Here is an 18,237-nt window from a genome sequence, read left to right as displayed (position 1 = left end):
CCATTCCTTGCATTTTTGGCACCATCTTCTTGTTGTGCGGTCTTTTTTTCGTCCACATTCACGACATCGTCCTCTGGAACCCTGTTTCGGATTATCCGAAGGCTTTCTTGTTGAAGTCACACCCAGTAGAACACATGCACGTCGCCTCAATTCAATAGGCACTTGTGGCAATGCTGATCTGTACTGTATTTGAGGTTTGATCATTTCCCATGACAACCTCTGCAGAAACTCTGTTCTTCTCAATGATTGCATTCCTTTCTGTTTGCTCGATATATACACAATGCATTGATAGCAGATATATTCAGTAAATTGTAGAAAATTACCATGGGCCACCTGCGAGTGTTCCTAGAAACATCATTTTTTTGAATGAGCTGGTCAAGGAGATCTACACCAACCTTTGTCATGTTGTAAAATGTTACTATCTGTGGTTTCATAGATGTTCCTGTTTCCTCATCAATTGAATCAGAGTGATGTAATGTCGATATCAACAGAACAGCTTTGTTTACTTTAGGGCAGTACGAGACTAAGGTGCAGTCATGTTGGAAACCAAATAGGGAAGAGTGTTGTTTCCGTTCCTTGTTGGCTAAAAATTCTCGGGGAATTTCTTTCTTGTTCTTTCTAAGTGTACCCACATAGGTAAGACCCTTGTCTGCTAGCAGGTTTTCAGCCAGAGGTATACTGCTAAACCAATTGTCACCAGTAATATTCCGGCGAGTCCCACTAACTGGTTCCACTAGTCTCATAACCACATCTGTAGGAGAGTTGCTCTGCTTATAAGGGCCATGCGGTTGGTTTCCTGCGTATGTTTCTAAATTACATGTATAGGCTGTTTGAGATAGTGTCTGAATTGACATCTACCGCGAAAAGCAAGCAGCTGCTCATCGACAGTCACATATTCACTTGGAATGAAATGTGCTGAGAAATTGTGAATAATGGTTTCAAAAATTTCTCTCACAGGAGCTAGTTTGTCGATTATTTTTCTCGTCTCTCTATCTTGAATGTCATCAAAACGTAAGCATCTAAGAAGGAATCTGAACCTCTTCTCACTCATTGTCGAATAACAGGATTCTAATCCATTTCCTTTGGAATTGTCCCACAGCATGCTAGCATTTTTCCTTGAACTTCTTAGAGTTCCAATAAGATACAGCAGTCAAAAAAGTGTCCTAATTTCTGTTTCATCGGTGCATCTTGCATCTCTATCCCTTTGAAAATTACTTCTCAAGTGATTGATGTATATATTTGTACAACTTACAACAATCTTATAAACGTTAGAGTTCAGGAACAGATCCAATAACTTATCTTCTGAAACTATTTTTGATGCATGTTTTTTCGGACCCGGAAGATGAATGATTATATTCTCTGACCTTGTCCTGACACTTTTCTTAGGACACGATTTACACCACTTAGTTATCTCATCCTTTCCCACATAATACAAATTTTGTGACTCACCCTCGCAGGTCTCAACTTCATCTGCTGATTGCTCCGACTCAGTATCATGTTCACTTTCAGTTACATGGTCTTCTTCATTAGAATCACAATCTTCAGGGTCAACAATGTCTGAAGTATCATCTTCCACATCGTCTGCAAGCCACTTCATCCAAACATTAGGATCAGAAGAGGTTTCTACTCTTCGTTTCTTTGGTGCATCCATCGTTTCTAAAGAAAAAAATGCAAACATTGTGTCAGGAAAAAAGATAAATAGATGGTTTATTATGGTACACATTTATATTGAAGTTAAACATTATTTCTAAATGAAAAGAAAGAAAAAAATACAATAAAAAAATTCACTTACCAAATACACTGTTGCATGTATAGGCGCGTGGGGGACAGGTGTCAACCAGAACACATTCACGTCTTGTCAGCACGTGATTATAAGCCCAACTGCCAAGCAACCTCTAGAATCCACACTTCTAGGAAGGTACTGGGAAGAGGAAGGTCCAGAAAAAAAAATAACAGGAAGTGCATACCAGCAAAGTTGGTTGGGTGACACCTGTCAACCAACTCCAGGGTTAATGGTACACCCTCCGACCTTTTCTGTTGAAACCATTCAAACAAACAAGTGTCCAAGCTGCTAAATGTGGATTCTTTCATCGTCTTGCGTTTATTTAATCCACTCTAAGTGTCAGCCTGTGAAGCAAACTGAAGGATTCTTTCGCGATTTTTTATGATGTCGCGCACTATTGTGTTACCGACATTAAACTCAGTCGCAAGTTTGCAATTGTTTCTCCACTCTGAAATCTTTCTATGATTTTTGTTTTCTGTCGATGGACAGTACCACTCGCTTTCTTTTCTGTTCATTTGATGACATGATGAAATGTTGCGCTCAACACTTCCGCACAACACAACGGTATAATCCGTCGGAATGCAGATCACTGTTACAATACATAAAATTATCACCACCTTCACACTTCAACAATGTACACTAATGAAATGGACTGTCTCCATGCGCCGGGTAATCTCTGTGGCACGGCGCCGTGCTGCGCGCGGGAGTGTACAGTCCGGTCATGCGGACGTGGAATCGCGCACCAGTGTATAATCTATTCACGTAACATGAAACACAAAAATATTATGTACATACGTATGTATATACTAGTATTTTTTTAAAAACTTTCTGTGTATATAAACATAACTGAGTCAAAGTACTTTGACCAACATACATTTTGCAAAGTATTTTAACATTTACATACATTTTGAATCATTGGTTATATGTAACTAAAAAATTGGAATTGATGGACATAAATCGCGGTTAATCCGCGAATCGGATGATCGAGTCGCGGATAATCGGGGTTCTACTGTATAAATAAATTAGGTGTTAAGTTTAATTTTTCCCTATGTTGCAGTTTTTTTATTTATAAGCGCCTGGGCTGAAATACACGTAAATGTGCTTTTAGCGCGTTTCATAATTAATATCTCTGCAACTTTCACAACGCAGATGTGCATTTTGAACTTGAGATGATCAAAGTAATACAAAATTTAAGAGATATTGACAGTGATAGCAATATAGAAGCCACTCTCATCAGCAGAGGAAATAGATGGCATTGCCGAACTCACCGAGCATGAGTAAAAAATGTAATTCAGAAAAGTCCATAATTCCCGCTATTCTGTAGCATCCGCGACAGAAACACTATCACTCCATCTGGCGAGACCCTTCTTTCGCCCTTGTAACATTTCTCAGGCTCAGACGTTTTAGAGGCATACTTGTAAGATTTAAAAAGTTGCAAGTGTTGATCAGTCCGATAGGAAATTCAGGTATTTTTGTGCAATCATGCAAAACCTTTGTCAGTGTATACATTTTTATGAAAATATATTTTTGCAATAAACAATTATTAGTGCAGTTTCATTTCATTGCTTCAGATATGGTAAGTGTGAATACCTAAACCATTAAGAGTATAAGTATTCTCTTTATAGTATTTAATATCTGGTAAACAAGTTTATTTAAATAAACTGTAATCTTATTTAGTCAATGATACCTGCAGAATAAATTTTTTAAAATTTTTTTAAAGGAAATTTAACTACATACTTTATTAAAATAAAGAGGTCAATAAATAAGTATTAAGAACCAAGATTTTCCATGAAGCTAAATAATTTATCAATGAATGAAACAGTAATTTTAAAACATTTCTAAAATGGACTATATACTACTTTTAAGTATTAAAATAAGGTCTGATATTTTAATTTTTAAATTTAATGCTATAAAACTTTGTTTTATTACTAAACTATAGAATTGTGATAGCACGAGGTCCTAGTGATGGTGCCACAAACATTATTTAAAAAAAAAAAAAAGCAATAAATAATTGAGCTCTACTTCCGGAGTCAAGAATTAATTTTTTTTTTTTTTTTTAAGGAAATTTTGTCCATTTAAGACATTTATAATTTGAATTTGTAATAGATAACTATATAAATAAAAACCCATTTTTATGTTTAACAAACACTAATCATAAAACCAGAACATATTTCCTAGAATATGTAAAACTTCTATAAAAATTCCAGCTCTCCCCCGAGCGAAAGTTCAGATCCGTACCTGGCATGACTCTTACAGATACACAATAATAAATGCTGAAATGTACCAAAAACCTACTTGTTCTGAATGCTGTGTACAGATTTGCTCTGTCTTCCAAAAATTAAATTGAACCCACCTGTACTAGTGAAGCATTTAAAAACATTTTCAATTCTGCAAGTTTAATTTTAACACCATAGGGGTAAAAATAAGCAAAAATTTTTTGAGGAATACTTTCTTAAAATTGATTACACATTTAGCTAAGTTAACTGGGTTATCAGGCATTCCAACTGACAGGAAAAATTATGGTTAGCTTATATCTTATAAAACAAAACAATTTTTAAGCCAGACTTTGTTATTTGTCTTAGAAAATTAGAATCTTCTCAACTAAATTAATTTTTTTTTCCAAATAAACTGTATACTGACAGTTCTTTGCTGATTACTGCAACAGTTACATTTCGAGTACCATTTAACTTTTCTGATAACTTTGTTGCTTTTTTAAACATATATGTAAAATTTCAAGTAGTAAAATTAACATCCATAGATATATTGATTTTTTTATAAACATTTTCTTCTTCTTCTTCTTCTTCTTCTTCTTCTTCTTAAGGTGTCTTCTACTGACGGATGATGGCGGTCCACAGAGCCAGCACTGGAAATGATATTGCAGCATGGAAAGTTTCTTCTGACATGCAGTTGAACTATCTGCGAATGTCTTTCAGTCACGAATTCCTCCTCCTTCCAACAGACCTTTTCCTTTGTGTTTTCCCTTCAATAATGAGTTGCAAAAGCTGGTATCTCTTGCCTCAAATAATGTGCTCTAGATATTGAGTTTTCCTTCACTGTTTAGTTAGCAGCAGTTCTTTTTTGGTTTTCTTCATCTGATAAAGGTATGCTTAGAGATGGGGATATAAATCTATTTTAAAAGCATCAATTATTTTCTTTAGATTTTCATCAAGGGTCCAGCTTTCTCATTCACAAAAAAACGAACACACAGCAACGAATAATTCACATTTTCAGTTGCAGTCTAAGTTCCAATCTTATAAAGTTTTGTTTCATGCTAATAAATTGTCTATGACCTGTTCTATTATAGATTTTATTCTCTCTAGCAATTACACTACTCATTCAGCACAGTGCCCAAGTATTTGAAAGAGGAAACTTGTTATATCTTATTGACTTTTATTGAAAGGGTAATATAATAAAAGGCAATAAACATAACCATATATTCAATTTAACAAACTAACAGGCTGAAATTCTTACAAATGAATGTACTAATCTACTGAAGAACTCTGTACATTGTATTTAGGAACAGACATAATCCAGTAGAAGAAAAGTTTGAATTAAAGTTTAACAGTAATATCATAACTAGAACATCAAATGTTAAATTCCTTGGTGTGAACTTAGATGAACAGCTAAAGTATAAAGACCATATTAACTCTGTCGCTAGCAGGCTAAGTGTATCCTGCTGTGTACTAAGACTGACAGACATAGTTAGTATTGAAACATTAAAAACTGTCTACTCGCTCACTTCCACTCTATAATGACATATAATATAAAAATCTGGAGAAACTCAGTGGGAATTGAAACAATTCTAAAATTACAAAAAAGAGCTATTCGTATAATAACACATAACAAAATGTCAGCTCATTGTAAACAAAAATTCAGAAAACTTAAAATCTTAACAGCCATAAACGAGTATATACTAAGAATACTCTTATTCATACATAAGGAGAAACACTATTTTCAAAAAAATCTAGATATTCATTTATACAACACAAGAAACTCCAATAAATTGAGGATAAAGTTCATAATACCAGTCAGTATGAAAAGGGCACAAATTACATAGGCATAAAAATTTACAACTTATTGCCACAAAATGTCACAAATATAACCGATTTATCTATATTCAAAAGAACAATCAAACAAGTTCTGTTTGAACATCCTTCCTACTCTCTGATAGAATTCTTTGACCTAATAACAGATAAGAAATCTAAACTCTGGTAAATCTTATTTAAATCCATCACAAAATGAGGAGAAAAATATTGAGTTTTGTAAACTAATTCTTCGCTCTGAGCCTTAGACTTGAGTTTATACCATTTCTTATGTACCCATGTTTTTTTTCTTCTTCTCTCTTTCTTACTTTTGAAAGGGAAAAGTACTCTGTAACATTAAGTTTTTGTGGTTGTACAGTATGTTTGTACATATGTATATATTTGTATTAATTGACTTGTTCTATATCCCGGAGTCCTTACCTCCATATGGGATCTACAGATCAAAAACTGAATAAATAAATAAATTTATTTAACATTTTCCAGGTTGATAAGCTATTAAATACACTCACATATGAAATAGTAGTCTTGTCCAGGCTGAAACTCCAGACCCCCGGGCTGTGGTGTGAACGAGCGGAAGGTAATGGTGAAGTACATCAGTTTGTATGGTTTATCACAGATGGCTATTATTCGAGGATTTGGATTGGTGATACGACACGTGTCATATTCTTCTTTGGACACCTGTAAGAATACACCAAATATTATGTTACATAATGTTTACAATACAGCTTACCAATTTCTATTTACACTAAGTATAGTACACAGATTCACGCAACTAACTTTCAAATGAAGTATGGTTCACGTTATACATTGACATTGAACAGGGTTATGCCTTCCTTTAGCCTGATGTGCCTTGGCCCGCTCACCCGTCCATCACCATCCACCAACATCCTCTATGGCCGCTGCATATTTTGAACCTCCCACCAGCAGTGTGTGTGTGTGTGTGTGTGTGTGTGTGTGTGTGTGTGTGTGTGTGTGTGTGTGTGTGTGTGTGTGTGTGTGTGTGTGTGTGTGTGTGTGTGTGTGTGTGTGTGTGTGTGTGTGTGTGTGTGTGTGTGTGTGTGTGTGTGTGTGTGTGTGTGTGTGTGTGTGTGTGTGTGTGTGTGTGTGTGTGTGTGTGTGTGTGTGTGTGTGTGTGTGTGTGTGTGTGTGTGTGTGTGTGTGTGTGTGTGTGTGTGTGTGTGTGTGTGTGTGTGTGTGTGTGTGTGTGTGTGTGTGTGTGTGTGTGTGTGTGTGTGTGTGTGTGTGTGTGTGTGTGTGTGTGTGTGTGTGTGTGTGTGTGTGTGTGTGTGTGTGTGTGTGTGTGTGTGTGTGTGTGTGTGTGTGTGTGTGTGTGTGTGTGTGTGTGTGTGTGTGTGTGTGTGTGTGTGTGTGTGTGTGTGTGTGTGTGTGTGTGTGTGTGTGTGTGTGTGTGTGTGTGTGTGTGTGTGTGTGTGTGTGTGTGTGTGTGTGTGTGTGTGTGTGTGTGTGTGTGTGTGTGTGTGTGTGTGTGTGTGTGTGTGTGTGTGTGTGTGTGTGTGTGTGTGTGTGTGTGTGTGTGTGTGTGTGTGTGTGTGTGTGTGTGTGTGTGTGTGTGTGTGTGTGTGTGTGTGTGTGTGTGTGTGTGTGTGTGTGTGTGTGTGTGTGTGTGTGTGTGTGTGTGTGTGTGTGTGTGTGTGTGTGTGTGTGTGTGTGTGTGTGTGTGTGTGTGTGTGTGTGTGTGTGTGTGTGTGTGTGTGTGTGTGTGTGTGTGTGTGTGTGTGTGTGTGTGTGTGTGTGTGTGTGTGTGTGTGTGTGTGTGTGTGTGTGTGTGTGTGTGTGTGTGTGTGTGTGTGTGTGTGTGTGTGTGTGTGTGTGTGTGTGTGTGTGTGTGTGTGTGTGTGTGTGTGTGTGTGTGTGTGTGTGTGTGTGTGTGTGTGTGTGTGTGTGTGTGTGTGTGTGTGTGTGTGTGTGTGTGTGTGTGTGTGTGTGTGTGTGTGTGTGTGTGTGTGTGTGTGTGTGTGTGTGTGTGTGTGTGTGTGTGTGTGTGTGTGTGTGTGTGTGTGTGTGTGTGTGTGTGTGTGTGTGTGTGTGTGTGTGTGTGTGTGTGTGTGTGTGTGTGTGTGTGTGTGTGTGTGTGTGTGTGTGTGTGTGTGTGTGTGTGTGTGTGTGTGTGTGTGTGTGTGTGTGTGTGTGTGTGTGTGTGTGTGTGTGTGCGCGCGTGTGCGTGTGCGTGCGCGTGCGCGTGCGCGTGCGCGTGTGTGTGTGTGTGAGAATGTGTATCACTTTGCCACTGCAAAAGGCATGTGTATAGCTTGTACCATTTACACAATTGTATTTAATTAACTAATTAATATTGTATTTGTTATATTTTACTTTTTATTTCAAGCCCCATGTCCATGTTTTTCAGGTCAGCATAATAGAGACGGAGCGGCGCTATACGCAAACATTTCTGAATGCACCCTTGTTTGAGAGGTTTAGCTTTGTACTTTTAAACTAAACATGCAAATATGTATGTAATATTATTAGCTCCAGGTATTTATTAATATAATTAGCAAAATACTGAAGGTTTACATTTTTTCAGTCACAGCATGTTTTGACTGAGACATAATGGTAATTTGGACAGTTCCAGTGCGGCCATGACACCATGACCACTGCCCAGTATCGCTAGATCGTCACCCAGAGCAGGACGCACCATTACGCACCCCGAGGAAATCACTGTTGCTGAACTAATCAAGTCACATTCGCCGCCCACTTGAGTAATTTTCTGGCTTTTTCTATATTTTCAAGGCCTACTCCAGATGGTAGACTGTTCTACTTAATTATTTTTAATTTTGCTTACGAATGTTTGTAACTATCAAGACCTTACTTTTTCTAGTCGCCACCTGGTGCTCTTGACTGCAATTAAATAAACTGATCATCTGCTGTTTGCTTTTTATCCACGCTATGTTTAATATTTTATTTTGATAACTCCATGTACCGATTATGACAAGAATACATCTTATTTTACCAGAATACTGACCGTCTACTTTCAAGCGACCACGTGTGTATCACTGAGAGACTATGACGTAAGAGCCCACATAATGAACATCAGCAATTACTGTAAGTAGCGTACCCAATGCTGAGAGCGGGTGAGTTTTCATGGTCGGATACTGAGGGAGGAATTGAGCTTAGAACCAACACGAGTCACATCACGGCCCTATTATTCAGAGTATCGGGTGGGTTCACATGCCCATCCACGTGGTGTTCCTCAACACTTAGCGATGAACATCCGTAACCGTTAAAAATGCATATTCCCTCTGAAATCTTAATATATTTAATTATTGTATCAAATTAAAAGGTAAATTACCAGTTTCAAAGCAGATTCCCAAAACACTCTAAGTGTGTGTGTGTGTGTGTGTAAATACACATCTATATACACACACATTACTTTTAGCACCATCGAGCACAAATAAGATAACCAATTTGCATTCTTTGCCTTACATGTCAATGAAATCATAAGCACATACTATAACATAATTCTGGGAGATATTTACTTCTGAGAACGTCACATAACAAATAGATTTAACAAGCAATGATATCTTGCTACTCAGGTGCTACAAGTCATTGTGTACATACAGTTGTTAGCAGCCTTTTTGTATTCAAAGATTGCCTATAAAAGTATTTAAATTAGTATTTAATCACTACAGATTTACAAGTTTAATTTATTTATAACTGTGTCTGAAAGCTGTCATCCACATTTACCAAAACAAAACAAAAATTAAAAAAGAAAAGAACTAACAAGTAACCTGGCCAATATAATTTGAACTTCCACAATAATTGCTCAGTACCATACCTACATTGGCTAATAACTTGTTGCTATTTCAGATGCAATTATTATGTAAATTGTTCATAACTAAAAAGTAGGTAGAACAATAATAATAATAAAATAATAATAATATACATTGATTTCAAGTATCAAACTACAGTGTAAACTATATATAACGACACTTAACAGACTGAGCATTTTTCAGCGGTATAGAGAGTGGTCGTTAAATGGAGAGTTATAAAAGTTTTTTACTATTCTATAATAATATGTATTTACTAATATAGTACACATTTTACACACGAACATTAATATTCATACAAATAACAACACTTTTTGTGTATAGTCCGTTATCTTCGTCTGATGTTTTTTGCTGCTCCAATTTTTTAATTGTATTTTCTTTTGTTTCTTCTTATTTTAATTGTATATTCTTTGTTTTTCCATATTGTAGACACGGTAGAGCGGCTAAATCCAAAGCGTCTTACAACATCACTGATCTTTTCTCCCGCCTCTATTGAGTGTATTAATAAAACTTTTTCGTCAATACACAAAGATTTTCGTTTACTCGCCATGTTTACAGTTCGAAAGTCTGTAAGCAACTGAGATAATGATAACGTGTAACAACTTGACAAAAGTCTAGTGACCGAGGTAAACATGTGCAAGTTCATCATACAAAAACAAAAGACATTTCTTAGAATCTCCGGTACGTCAGTCGAAGTAAACACATGCTAGATAATACAACAACAAAACAACAAATAAAAGAACGTACACAGCTGCAGTTCTTACCAACTTCGGCCACTTAGAAAGTACTGCTTAATGATTTATAATGCTGTATTGTTGTTAAATAGAGTGAGCGTGACGCTATATAGAGTGTATTTTTGTATAGAAAACAAGGTAAACCAACCAAAGTCAAGCAATTTCAATGTTTTAAGGAGTTTGTCATTAAATCGAGTGACGTTATAAAGAGTTTACACTGTATCACCATTTTCCATTTAGAGGAATAACTAACATGGCATAAAATTACCAACTTTGACTACCTCTTACATTATAATTCATCTAGAAAATATTTTTAACACAGAGCTCCACTTAACTAGTTAAATGTGCCTATGTAAAAATATTGACTTTCATTTTACCCTGTTTATAAGTTGAACACCTGTAACATTCAGAAAGACGAAAGCATAGACCAGAGAGAGTTTCCACTATAATCGAGTTACATATCGTTAGGTACAAAACCCTTAACACATCAATCAATGGGCACAATCGGTGATAACTTCTATATCAGGACTTTGTATCTATTAACTAGCATCAGTGATAAGAGCTGCATGAATCTATGAATATTTGATGGCTGTTTTCTGACAAACTGAAAACGGTTGATTTCAGAGACTATAACCCAATCATGTTTAAATAGAGAAACTATGAGTGTGTCTAAAATATTTATTTGTTATGAAAACATTTTATGAAATGTTGAATTTTAAATTGAGTCTTAAAAACTTATTACTATTGGTTCCTAATTTGTGATGTCATACAGAATTCTTTTAGAACTGAATTTCTAAATGCTTCTTTTGGTACTAAAAACAGTAAACAGTCTCTTTAGCTGTGTATTTTTGCTTTCCTGGCAACTTCTCTAACAACATAATGTTATACATTGCAAGCAAGCAGATAGTCTGAGAATGTATATCTAAAAAAAATAAAAAGTGAGTCTTTCGGTACTCACCAATGTAGGGTAAACATCTAACCTCGTAAAGAGCATATTCATGTTTTTTTGTGTTGCAAATAAACTTATAATACAAAACTCAGACACAAAATTTAACATAGAATTCTCTACAATAATACACAGCATGATAAATATACGAAAAAAAAAAATTTTTTTAGGAAAAAAATGTAAAAGTTTTGCCCCTTTACAAAAATGAACTATAATTCTGTTAACAAAATAGTACTATTGATTTCTCAGGGCTAGCCAATCAACAGGAGTACCGAACACATTGCATGTAAATGCCTCAATTCCGAACATGTGACATTTCCCCTTAGACTGAAATTATCATTGCCTGGGTTTTTGAGGTTATACTTCTTTAGGTGCGTTGAAGATGAAATTTTAGTATACACCTGAAATGCAAAGAAATGAACATGCATTATACAATGCAAATTTGACAGACTGGAAGTCCAATGCATATGCATGCAGAAACTGCTATAGACACGAGCCGAAGTCATCAAGGCGGTGAACCCACATGTGGCAACAATCACCAGTGCATGTTTCGCGAAAATCGGGAGATGTACTAGCGTGTTGGTGTGCTAAAGTAAACTTTATGTAAGTGAAACTATTCTGGAATACATTTTGTAAGTTTGAATAGTCATAACAAAATATAATAGAAACTTAAAAAATATCTATAATTTATTAGCCAGGAAAATAGTGTTGGGACAAACATTGTATAAAATATATTTAACATTTTGCTAGTTCTCTAAAGAATTATGAAAGTGGTACTATTTTTTAAGTATTTTTTGAACTAAAAGTTGCAGACCAATAGATCCTGGCTTTGGACTTGATTGTTGACAATAAATGTATTAAATTACTGCCCATCTTGTTAAAATTCATTAAACAGTTAATACTATGAAGTTTCCAAAAACATTATAAGTGATACTTATTTCTATGGCATTACTAAAATATTAATCCGAAACATTTTAAAATATATTATAACACTAAGTATATATTTGTATATTTGGTTTTGCTTAAATGACTGAAATCAGTCTTTAAATACTTCCAACAAACCAACCTTTACATTATTGAGCTGATTCAACATTATTAAAATATTATTATATTATAAAAAAAATTCCCAGCAACGTGATTTAAACCATGTCCCTTGACAAAACAAGTGCACAAATTACCACTGCACCATCAGGACACTTGTGAGTTGGTAGGGAGAATTTGATTTATTATGTAAGACATATGATTATTGATCCCATTAATCAGTAAATTAAAAAGTTTTTTTTTTAATTTTTTAATGTTATCTGAATTTCTAGCTTAAAAATTACAGAATTTCCATGTGGTGGCCAAGACAGACGACCAGCTGGCCGACGTCAAGTAAAAAATGATTCCTGCGCTCTAGCGGACAAAAATTAAACTAATATGGCCGCAACGCACTCTGGCATAGATTACTGAATACAAGATGGTGGCGACACCCTCTAGCAGGCGATGTGTCTTAACTAGCGCTCCTGGTAGCATGTATAGATAAAATAAATATGGTGGCTCAGTCTCTATCAGGTGATGCTATTATTCCTTCAAATTAGAAAAATTACAAGTCTGAATGTGTGTTACTTTTTATATACCTTAATTAATTCTTAATCTGGTAAATGTGTCGATGGCCATGTGGTCAAAGGTTAGTGTTTTCCAACCCAGCTGTCATAGTTTGAATCACAGTATTTCCAATGTATTTTGTAAAAAAAAATTAAATTTATTGTGCTGATAAGGACCACAACAACATTAGTCGGTAATGGAACATCGACCTTATGCGCATTTGACAAAGAGATGCTGGCACTCTCTAGGAACAAACAGCAGAATAAAGGTGACGGAATCCAAGATGGCGGCCTCCAGCAGACGAAAACAAGATGGCGGACATGACACCAGAATAATAAAAGTGGCTGTGACATCAGATCCAAGATGGTGGGCATGTTCTTAGAATTCAAAATGCTGACCATAGCGAAAATTGAAACATTCAGGAATTGGTGCACTCAATGTCAAGATGGCATAATCCATGATGGAGAATGAGGTCAAAGGTCAAAGTCAAGGTCATTTAAGATGGCCACCATGTCAGGGTGGTTGGTCATTGACCCCACCACACAACTCGTTCCAGCTCCATGTTCTCGGAGCCCCATTCCTATACTACTGATAATAATTACGAACACTTGCGCGACTCTTTACACTCATATAACAATGAATATTTGTTGACAATATTAGTGACAGAACCACAAATGCATGGGAACTGACATGTTAAAATTTCAAAAATAGCCCTTCAAAATAGTAATGAGAACAAACTGAAAAAATCAACATGGTGTGTGAGGAAGCCTAAACATATCTGCATTAGGTATCCCAGATTCCCTAGTAGTGTACTGACCAAGATTGAGTACAGTCCAGTGGAATTTTTGAAAGTTCAGTCAAAACTTGTAAGTAATATAATTTTATTTGTTAACAAAATTATTTAAAATTAGGATTAACTTTGGCTATACAGCATGCCAGAAAAGTTGTTTTTGAAATCCACAGCATTATATAAAATATTTATGCCTTTTTTTGTAAAAATAAAATCAATTCCTTAATTACACTTCAGAGATCTAAAGATCATCACCAACGTCATTAAATTTCAGAGTATGACCACATGTGCCCAAAATAATGACCCAATCCACATCTGTATCCCATGCCAATATCATTTACAGCATACTATCGTAAATTAATAATGGTATATTCTTAATAATAATAATAATCTTTATATATATTTCTTGTGTGCGTGTGTATGTCACTGAACTCCTCCTAGACGGCTGGACCGATTTTGATGAAATTTTGTGTGTGAGTTCACGGGGATTCGAGGATGGTTTAGATTCACAATTGGATATTTTATCTCGATTCTGAGTTAAGAAAAACTAAAAAAAAACACGCTTTAAAAGCAAAAAAAAATTGCATTGTTGATAATTAGCCTCCATGGCAACGGACTTTTGCATTGTTGTTGCCTTCTGCGTAACCATGGGAAAGGTTTTTGGTAACGGCAGTGGCGTGCCCAAGAGGAGGGCATAATGAGAAGATACAATATGTCCAGCGTAGAAATACTTACCGCCATATCCATATCTCAGAAAAAGTACATTTGGGCAGGACAATGTCTGTCGGGTCCGCTAGAAAGATATATAGAGAGATAGAGATATAAATAGAAAGATAGAGAGAGTTATAGAGATATACATAGAGAGATAGAGAATTAGAGAGATAAAGAGAGATGCTTAGTATACGTTTAAAAAGTTACAAAAAAAATTGATTGAGGCATTGCAACGCATGCCGGGCATTATCTAGTAATAATATATAATTGAAAGAAAAACTATAAAATACTTAGTAAGTACTAAATAATAGCAGGTTTTGGCAATGGTCCATGGTTGCGGTGTGTGGTGGGGTCAGTAACCGACCGACTTCTGACGTTATGGCGGCCATCTTGGTGTCAAATTTCCTCAGAATTCCTAAAAAAATGACTCAATATGCCTTAAAATTTCCATATTTCTAGGGAAAACTTACCATTTTCCCCTCAAATATCCAATAGGGCTCAATTTCCTTGGAGAGGAGCAATTTTCCTCAGAGAGGAGCAATTTTTCTCATTAGCCCCACCTGAAGTAATGACCTAGACCTTTAACCTCAGCTGGCATTTTGAATTATGTCATTTTTAATTATAACACCACACCTGTCATTTTGAATTCTACCATACTGGATCCTGCCATGTAAAAATTAAAACATCACGTCCGACATCTTGAAAATCTTTTATAATTATCAGAAAAAATGAAAAAAAAAAAATTAAATTACTATAAAAACAATGATCCACCATTTTGAAATTGTCAGGTCCACCAGTGTTTGGTGGTGTCTGCTGCCGACCGACCTGACATCACAGTGGCTACCTTCAATGAACTTTAGCATGACCTTTGACCTTGACCCTGGAGGCTATATGGAATTACACCATCTTAAAATTAATTACCCCACACACGAACATTGCACTTTTCGTTACAGTGACACCACGCCCTTGGCTTATGTCCGCCATCTTTAATTCTGATCTCACTTCTGACATCTTGAATTCTGATGTCAAATCCATCATCTTGAATTCTGGTACCACGTATGCCATCATGAATCTGACATCACAGCCACTTCTTTTTCCGAATCTAATGTAATATCCACCATATTGATTTCGTCTGCTGGAGGCCGCCATCTTGGATACCACAATATAGGTTTATGCTGTTTGTTCCTAGAGATCACCAGCACGTAAGGTCGATATTCCATTACCTACCTACAAATTTTTTATGGTCCTTATTGACATATTAAATTTATTTTTCATACAAAATACACTGGAAGCGAGGTGATTCAAGCCATGACTGCTCGAATCTCTGGGTTTTAAAACATAAAACTTTAACAGCATGGACATTGAGACATTTAACAGACCAATAATTAAATAAGCCATATAAGAAAAGAACACACTCATTCGAACTTTTAATTTTTTTCATCTGAAGGATCAATAGCATCACCTGTTCGAGACCAAGCCGCAATATTTTATTTTTCAGTACTCGCTACCAGCAGCACTAGTGTCACATAGTACACGCGCATTTCCTAGAGAGTACTGCTGTTATCTTGTTTTCAATATAACGATGAGCGTTAGTGTCATGTTGTACGCAAATCATCTGCTAGAGGGTGCTGCCGCCCTATTGGTTTAATTTTTACCAGTTAGAGTGCCAATCACCATACCGTCGTGACATACGCAATCTTCTTGGTCATTTTGGAAATATGTAATTATTTAGCTGGAATTTAAGATAAATTTCCAAAATTATCAAAATTTCAGCAATTATTATACTAACTTTTTAAATCGATTTCCATTCTCAGTTAATTCACTGGTTGATGCAAAAATGGTCATTTGAGGTATAAAAAAACTTATTTAATAAAATATCGTAAAAATTCCTAACAGTGGCTTAAATTCCTTATCTACAAGCCTCCAGTAAGCCGATGATTACATCTTGACCTCCATCTTGGAAAATCGTAATATGTAACATAAAAATTTGTAAAAAAATCTAAAAATCATTAAAGGAAACCTTTATAAATGTAATGATTGATTTTATTATTTCAGTACTTGGTATGATCATTGCTCGATCAAAAAAAAAAGTTTATTCGAGGAAAAAACACTTTTTTGATAAAAAAAAAAGCTGTTAAAACCTTTAAAGCTGTTAAAATTACTTATCCACCAGCCATCAGAAAGCCAATAATGACATAACAACCACCCTCTTGATATTTTGTATTTATTAACAGAGATTAGGAAAAGGAATTCTAAAAATAATCAGACATCACCTATTGATGTAGTGATCGACTAAAACGATTTCAGTTCATGGTTTGATTCCTGGTCGATGCGAAAATGTAATTTATGCTCTAAAATATTTATTAAATTAATCATATCACGGCAAACAAGGGCACCTGCCCTGGCAGAATAAATATGTTAATCGATATCACTTTTCCTTCCAAGGAGGTCTTTTTCGATACTGGGCATACATTTCGACCAGGTCATGTACAATGCAGGGCATATAGGCCAAGTATATCCGAACCACGAAGCCTCCTTCAAGGATACTTGTTAGATATTTGAAAAAAAAAAACAAAAAAACAAAAAAAAAACTATGAAATATATTTCTAGCAGAAAAGTTAAAAAAGTTTCTAAACTGTCAGAACTACAGTATATATATAATATATTAAAAGAAAATATGTAATTAACTAAGCATTTTTATGCTTACCATAGGAACAAGAATCCTTGAAAAATGCTTTACACTTACAATAGCACCAAGAGGTACTCGATCATAAAGTCATCGGTCCTCAGCACTGACTTCTTGATGAACATTCAACAAAAATGACACACATTGGATACAAATTTGACATACAGGACACCCAATTGGACACACATTCGTCTAAAAAACACACATAGAACACACATTCGACAAAAAGGACATCACAATTGGACATACATTCGATATAAGACACACAGAGGACATACGTTTGTCACCTATAAATATGTTCAATTAACATATAAATATTTTTAATGTATGTGGCCAGTTTCCCTCAGACCTTTGAGCATAGAGGCATTGATGTGCAAATAGTTTCCTCCTCTGTGCTGTAAATTTGAAGTATTTGGCACAAATTTATTTTTCACCTAAATTCTCCAACATAAACTTTGTTAGACCTTTGTGCATACTGATCAAATCTTTCCTACGAGAATCCCGCAACACTTTCCCAATGCTTCAACATACATCCAGATGTAATTTCGCCTATGCTAGAAATTCGCCTCACTTTTCTCCCCGCCTCAAGTCACGAACCCGACCAGAAACTGTGTCCGACTTCTGACAGGCAGCGCGAACCTCAGCTGCCTCTTGCGGGACTCTGGCGTACCAACACCGAGTCAGTTCCGGTTGTCCCCGACAGAGCGCTCTGCTTTGCACCTCTGAGACCCCTTTAAGTTAGGCAATTAGCCCTCTTCGTATATTTTTCTTGGTGGGCGGGGCAAGTACTCCGCGGGATTATTACAACCAATCAGAAGCCATTTCTCCCACTCCCTAGGACTCCGGGCCTCTCACCCCAAATTTAACCACATGTCACCTGGGAGATAGGGAGATTCGTCCTTCTGCAGTCACCGCGATTACATCTAGCGCCGGAGCTCATCGCCCGCGACTCTAACATTTTCGGCTGCAACTAATTTAAGAGATGTATTCTCTTAAGTTCGGGTGTTTTCCCTTATGTTTTCATTCATCTAGATGGCTAATCGCTTTAGTTCAGCCGAGTAGCTAGTGCTAACGATGTCTCGTGACGGTTCACCGCGACCACTCGCGCCGCCTCTCCTGAGGGAGTGACACACTTCACTCCAACCCCAGACTGGTAAGTGGAAAATTCAACATCA

The 18,237-nt window shown here is 36.1% G+C and overlaps 1 protein-coding gene across 1 annotated transcript in view; it reads right to left on the bottom strand.

Annotated features, from left to right (window-relative positions):
• The window catches only part of LOC134529369 (ephrin-A4), a 273,397-nt gene that overhangs the window by 41,307 nt on the left and 213,853 nt on the right, over positions 1 to 18,237 (bottom strand). Inside the window, exon 3 of the mRNA XM_063363355.1 lies at positions 6,336 to 6,504. Within this exon, the coding sequence (XP_063219425.1) occupies positions 6,336 to 6,504 (169 nt within the window). The remainder of the gene's footprint in view (positions 1 to 6,335; positions 6,505 to 18,237) is intronic.

Source organism: Bacillus rossius, chromosome 2 (assembly GCF_032445375.1).
Source record: "Bacillus rossius redtenbacheri isolate Brsri chromosome 2, Brsri_v3, whole genome shotgun sequence".
Classification (NCBI taxonomy): Eukaryota; Metazoa; Arthropoda; class Insecta; order Phasmatodea; family Bacillidae; genus Bacillus; species Bacillus rossius.
This window is presented reverse-complemented; position numbering and strand designations above follow the sequence as displayed.